This window comes from Podarcis bocagei, assembly GCF_964188305.1.
Source record: "Podarcis bocagei genome assembly, chromosome: 3".
In the NCBI taxonomy this organism is placed as follows: domain Eukaryota; kingdom Metazoa; phylum Chordata; class Lepidosauria; order Squamata; family Lacertidae; genus Podarcis; species Podarcis bocagei.
In genome coordinates this window covers 40829591-40836125 of record NC_138127.1, presented here as the reverse complement: position 1 = coordinate 40836125, position 6535 = coordinate 40829591, and the positions used below count along the sequence as shown (strand labels likewise).

The 6535-nt window shown below is 45.2% G+C and overlaps 1 protein-coding gene across 8 annotated transcripts in view; it reads left to right on the top strand.

The window, feature by feature from the left end:
* The first annotated feature begins 1817 nt into the window (after positions 1-1817).
* FAM184A (family with sequence similarity 184 member A) overlaps positions 1818-6535 on the top strand; it is a 67492-nt gene continuing 62774 nt past the window's right edge. For 7 of the 8 annotated variants that reach the window (XR_014006288.1, XM_081187628.1, XM_081187626.1 and 4 more), the window contains exon 1: positions 1818-2831. Coding sequence is in view for 7 of the 8 variants with exons in the window: in XM_081187628.1 (XP_081043754.1) it covers positions 2661-2831 (171 nt within the window). In the remaining variant the exon portion in view is untranslated. The remainder of the gene's footprint in view (positions 2832-6535) is intronic. The other variant, XM_081187625.1, reaches the window with a different exon arrangement.

Here is a 6535-nt window from a genome sequence, read left to right as displayed (position 1 = left end):
AAGGAAAGAACAGCCAATTATCCTTGAAGCCAAACTGAAATATATGGCTTTATTTCAAAATCACACCAACTTAAACTGTTTTAATTTATAAGGGAGTTTCATTGTTCATGTTGGTAGAATCCTGTCTCAGCTAAAACTGACAACAGATTTTATTGCAGATAAATCTTGAGGGATGTTCCTCCCTCTTGTACAGTATTGGCTTATTTAAACATAAATTAATTCCTTTTTGCTTAGATAAATTAGCACATTCTTTAGTGCTGTGTCCATTCCTGTATAATGCATACTAATCATGAATGGATTTTCATTCCTGTGCTGGTTTCCTAAGGTTAGAAAGTTAAAACTCTTACTTGAAAGGAATTTGTATTTTAGAGAACCATCATTACAATATTAGTTCAGTAGATTTCATTTTTTTAATTGGTTGACGACCTTGTGGAAGGCCACATGTTCTGAAATAGATATGTTCTGTGTGTGATATACAGTATATCTAAGAAGACCTAAGTATGACCTTTACCACCCTCTCCTCTTGCATATATGGAGGCTAAGTGGTTGGACCGTGTACAGTTCTCGTCGCCTCACAGCGTTCGAAAAGGTTCAGAAAGGAGCAACCAATATGATCAAGGGGATAGAGCAACTCCCCTATAAAGAAAGGCTGCAATGTTTGAGACTTTTTTAATTTAGAAAAAAGGCAAGTAAGAGGTGACATGATAGAAGCTTATAAAATTATGCACAGTATGGAGAAAATGGATAGAGAATTTCCCCCTCCCTCTCTCATAACACTAGAACTCATAGACATCCAATGAAGCTGAGTGTTGGGAGAGTCAGGGTGGATATATTTTTATTAAAAAATATGCTTTTTCACACAGCACATAATTAAACTATGGGACTCGGTCCCACAGGAGGCGCTAATGGCTACCAACTTGGATGCCTTTAAAAGAGCATTGGACAAATTCGTGGAGGAGATGGTTCCAGCCATGATGGCTATGCTCTGCCTCCACAGATCCTGAATACCAGTTTCTTGAAACCACAGGAGAAAGAGCTCTTGAGTTTGAATCCGGCTTGCTTGTTTCCCACAGACAGGGGTGCCAACTTATATAAAATATTGGGGGAGCCTCACATAACTGATCGCAAGATGAATGGTGATGCCCATTAACTTGGGGCGGGGAGCTCATATATTTTATTGGGACCTCGGCCCCTAGGAGTTGGCTCGTGTGTCCACAGGAAACTGTCCAGCCGCTGTGACAACAGGATGTTGGATCTGATCTTGACAACTGGCCTGATCCAGCAGACTCTCCTTATGTTCTTATTTCGATCTTTCGCTATCATAAGTGTATATGTACACTATAATTTGATAAGAATCTCTGGAGTTCTGAGCAGATGTGTATGTTTCGGAGAGAGGGAGAGGTGATTTGCAATCGTTCCCAACGAAGGATAACAATGGCGGGAAGCAGCCCAACAACCGCCACCCAACCTGCTCCTGGGTCCGCCCTGGCCGTTGCTGCAGCCCGCGCTCGTGACGCCAGCGCGGGAGAGCACTGCTTATTATAGAGCCGACTCCTCAGAGCCGCTTCTTGTGGGTCTTAACAGCACACGGCGCTCTCTCGCGCCTCCCTCTTAGCGCGCCTAAAGGTTTTAACTAACCACCCTGGAGAGCGCATCTGCGCGTGCGCGACTTAAAATTAAGTCCCTTTCCGAGGTACTGAAAGGGGCGGGAACTGACGGCGGCGGGCGCGCGGAGGGGGGGGGGAGAGAGAAGGATGGACGGCGGAAGTGACGCCACGCGCGCGGCGTAAACAGTTCTCCGAGACCCTGGTAACGGAGCGTTGGCCTCTTGTGGCCAAAGAGCGCCGAGCGGGCAGCGTCGGCTTCGGTAGCAACAGTCAGCGTCGCTCACTTGGAGGGGGGGGCGCTTTGCCCGCTTGTCTTCTAGGCGAGCTCCGGGAGGGGAAGAGGAGCCCCCCCCCCGTGCGAGAGAAACGGCGGGGGGCGCTTCGCTCGGGCTCCCCTTCCCCTCGCGGGACCCGGGAAAGGGTCCCGCGGGGAGCACCGCTCCCAGAACGGGAGGAGGAAAGGCGCCGCTGTGAGGGGGAGACGGGGACGGAGAGCACGAGACGCGCGCTCCCCCCCCCGCCCCGTCCTCGCTCGTTTATCCGTTGCCCCAGGGGGGAGGTTTAAAAAGGAAACGGCAGCAGGAATCTCTAAGGAGCCCGCAGGGGGCGGCTTGTGGTTACCTCAGGAGATCCTTCCCCGACCGCCCCATCCTTTCCTCCCTTACCTGAACTGAAGGGCAAGGAGCGGGGAGCCTGTGGGTCCCTCACCCGCCTCCCCTCCCCACGAAGGAAAATGGTGCAGAAGGAGACAGAGTGGCAAATAAGGCCGGGAGGGGGACGAGGGGAGACGCTGTGAGTGAGAGGAGGAGGTAGCAGCGGGGACTGGAGGGGGGGGGAGTGAAGAGGTAGTTTGACCTGCCCCCCCCTCGCCTTCCCCCCCGCCGTCCTGTTTGCCACCAGCATTAGCTGCTTTCCATCTCTATCCTTGTCTTTTTCCTCCGCCTGCAACCTCAACAACCCCTCCTCCTCCCCCGTCCCTATTTTCGTGTCACCCTCGCCCTTCTCCTCCCGGCGCTTGGCAGAGCGGTTGGCAGGGTTTCTTTGCTGTGGAAGATGGCGACACCAGGGATGAGCTGGCAGCAGCACTACTACAGCGGCAGCTCCTCGGGGAGCGCTGGAAAATTCACCACCTCCACTTCATCGGCCGCCTCCTCCCAGCTCGGCATGGAATATAATCAGGATCTCCATCTCAAAATGAGCAAGAAAATAGCGCAGCTCACCAAGGTAGGAGGGAGCCCTCCATCCTCTAAGCATCTCTCCCCCCCCCCTCCCAATTTGGTAGAGCGTTCGTTTGTTCTTTTCTTGCTCCCATTTTTTTTAAATATAATTTTTCTGAACCTTAAAAAGTGTGTTTAAAAGCCTGCATTGGAGAGAGTAAAGTCTCAGTTATGCTGTCCACTTAAATCTGACAAAATTTCTTATAAGAGAGGGCTGCATTAATTTTACAATAGCTGTTGTGTCAGTTATTGCAGAGAGTACCTTGATAGGTGATAAGGTTGTGTCTAGTGTTGCACTTATTTCTCTATATCCACTTAATAGAAGAACCGTTCTAATAGCAATACTAATATTTATCATTGTCCCTCTTTAAGCATAAAAGTTGCATCTGTTCATAGGGTAGCATTTGTGTGGAACAAGGGCTACAATCCTATGCACAGTCACTTGCTAGTCAACCCTATTGAACACAATAGGATTTACTTATGAGTAAACATGCATAGGCTCAGGCTGCATGTTTTGTCTTATGTTTGGAATCCAGTTACGTATCATCTCATGTGTTTAAATTGCTGTCTTGTTATAGCTCTCTGGCTTTAACATTGGTGCTTTCATTTATGCAAGTAGTAAGGTTTTTTTAGCTCCTATTGTATAATTCTTTTTGCATAATAATTCCACAGAATGAATCACTCTAGAATAATTTTAATGGTGATTTAGATTGTTGTCAACTTTCCTAAAGCCTACCTGTTTAATTTTAAGCTTTTCATTCCTCATAGCAGTTTACAAAAGGTAAAGCATAACGAAATACAAAAGAAAGATCCAACAAAAAAGAAAAGTAGCAGTATTGTACAGCAAAAAACTGTGAACACAGCAATTATTAGATCTCAAGGGCGAACTGAAACTAAAAGTGTTTACCTCCCTTCAGAAAGCCAGCAGGGAGGATGCTAATTAACTTTTCTTAGGAGAGTTACATAGTATCAGGGCTGCTACAAAAAAGACAGGGCTCCTGGTGGAGGCTAAAATAGTCTGCCTTTTAGATGGATTCCAGAGCAGGGCCTCTTTAGAAGATCCAAGTAATGTACTATAGCATTGGCATGTGAGATACAACTGGTGAGAGAACCAGAATTCCAGATTTCTTGTTCAAGTGCACTTTTCTGGCTTATTTTAGTAAATACCTTACACAAATATGTTGGCCATCCACACCTTTCCTGCTCAAGTTGACTGGCATAGAAGATGGGTCCACAGTCCTACTCTGGAGCTGGTGCTCCAGGCTGGAATCAGATCTGATGCTGTAATGTGATTCCGAGCTGATTCAGCCCCTCTACATCCCTGTAAATGCTCTATTTGGGAGAGTTTCTGCATAGTTCCACCAGCTTTTTCTGCTTGCCCATGTTTGATGTACTAGAGCTTGCTTCCTGGAATAATGTAATGTAAGGTCATTTCCTATAAACCTTTAGCATGGAAGCATAGTAAGTTTGGGAAAGAAAAACAAAGATCTAGATATTTCTTTGTACAGTACTCTAAAGCCAGGAACAGTGTTCTTTAACCTTATTTAAGGATGGCTATTTAATGAAGTGCAAAACTTTATCCCAAGGAAAAAGAATGCTCAGGCTATCCAGCCTAAACTGGTAGATTTGGGGATGGGTTAAGGTGTATGTTTATCAGCCTCTGTAAATGTATACAGTTGTAGTACTGTACTATTTGTTCAAAACATTGTGGCAAGTTTGTTTTATGCTAATCTGTGGATGATTTGGTGGTGTTGGGCAATTGTGTTTTGAAAAAGTGGGAGACGGATGGTAATTTAGAGTAATAATAATATCTGTACTAAAAGGGGTATGTTAAGTTTTATGTATATATGAAAGAAAATATTTTATGCTAATGTAACAAATGCTTATATTAATTCCAATGAGAGTTGGTCGCTTTGGAGTCTCTTTATATTTATATGTATTTTTAATGTATATCCTGCTTTTTACACATCTTGAATTGGCTTACAAAGATAAAAGATGCAGGAGAAATTCAATATCATACTTTTCCAGCCTTTCTGTCAACACAAAGATTTTTGTTTGGCCAGCGGAAAGATCTTTCCTCTCCTCCCTCTGTGTGCTATGCTGAGAGTTCTCCTAAACTCCCAGAGCCAGTTTGAAGTGCATGAGAGAGCGGAGGGAAGCCCCACTGCATTAGCAGAAGTCCTTGCTGTGGGAGGTTGGATATGATGTGGGATGTTGGATATGATGAACCTTTGTATGATACAGCAGGCTCTTGTGTTAAAATACAATAAAGTGTATAGGAGGGCATTAACTTTGTAACTTCATCTCCATGCCATTTGAGGAAACTTGGATGTTCTAAGTTATTAAAAATGCACAATATACAGACTGTGTGTCACAAAGGGGAATCTGATGTGACCTGTGGGTATATGAAATAGTTATTTTGTATAAAGTTACAGCAAAAAGGTACAGTGGTACCTCTGGATGCGAACGGGATCCGTTCCAGAGCCCCGTTCGCATCCTGAAGTGAACACAACCTGCGCAGGTCGTGATTTGTCGCTTCTGCACATGCGCGTGACGCCACTTTGAGCATCTGCGCGAGCGGCAAAACCCGGAAGTAACATGTTCCGTTACTTCCGGGTCACCGTGGAGCACAACCCAAAAACGCTCAACCCAAAGCTATTTCAACTTGAGGTATAACTGTACTTGGGCTCTGTAGGAAGTGCCTTCCTTCTTTGCTAAATGCAGTGTAGACAAGTTAGAGCTACAATAAAATGTTGCATTCTACTGCTGTTCAGTATACCTTATTCAAGTCCTCCCCCCATCCCACATTCAGCATTCTGTGTGTACTGAACATGTTCAGTCCTCATTTGAATTTTTCTGGGGTTCTCCGCCTTTTGTGGGTGTTAGTAAATTTTTTTGTGTTAATAGGTCTGCTCATGCCTTCCTTTTGTATGGTTTTAGCTACAGATGTGATGGCATTCAGATGATTTAACTGAAAATAGAAGGACTGAGTGAGAGGCCACAATAAAATGTTAATTGTGTGGGATGTTGTATCCTCTTGCTTCTTCCCCATTGAACATTTCACTACTTTGAGTTTTTGTTCCTTCAAAGCTTCAACTTAGCTAGGTAGTTGCCCAGAGCAAAAACCCTTTCTGGCTGAGAATTGATGGCTAGAAGCCCTTGAAGATGCAGACTAGGCTGACTGTCAGCTAATTGGATCTACACCCTTGGAAGTTCTTCCTTTCCAAGTGTGGAAGCTGCCCAGAGCAAGAAGAGCTTTCCAGCAAGCTACATTGATAGCAACATCACTTTCTAGCCTGTGCTGTTTGCCACCCCGCACATACAAGAACCTCCCTGTAGAGTAATAATAATAATAATAATTTTTATTTATGCCCCGGCCTCCCCAGCCAAGGCTGGACTCAGGGCGGCTAACAAGCAATAATAAAAACAAGTTGAATGAATACAACTTAAAAACAAATGTAAAATACATTAAAATATTGAAATATTAAAATGTAGCCTCATCGCAGGAGGAGAAAGGAAAAGAAAAAAGAAAGAGGGGGAGGGAATGAAATTGGCTCCAAGCCAAAGGCCAGGCGGAACAACTCTGCCTTACAGGCCCTGTGGAAACAAAGCAGATCCTTCAGGGCCCTGGCCTCATGTGGTAGAGCGTTCCACCAGGCCGGAGCCAGAGTTGAAAAGGCCCTGGCTCTGGTTGAAGCCAGTCTAACTTCC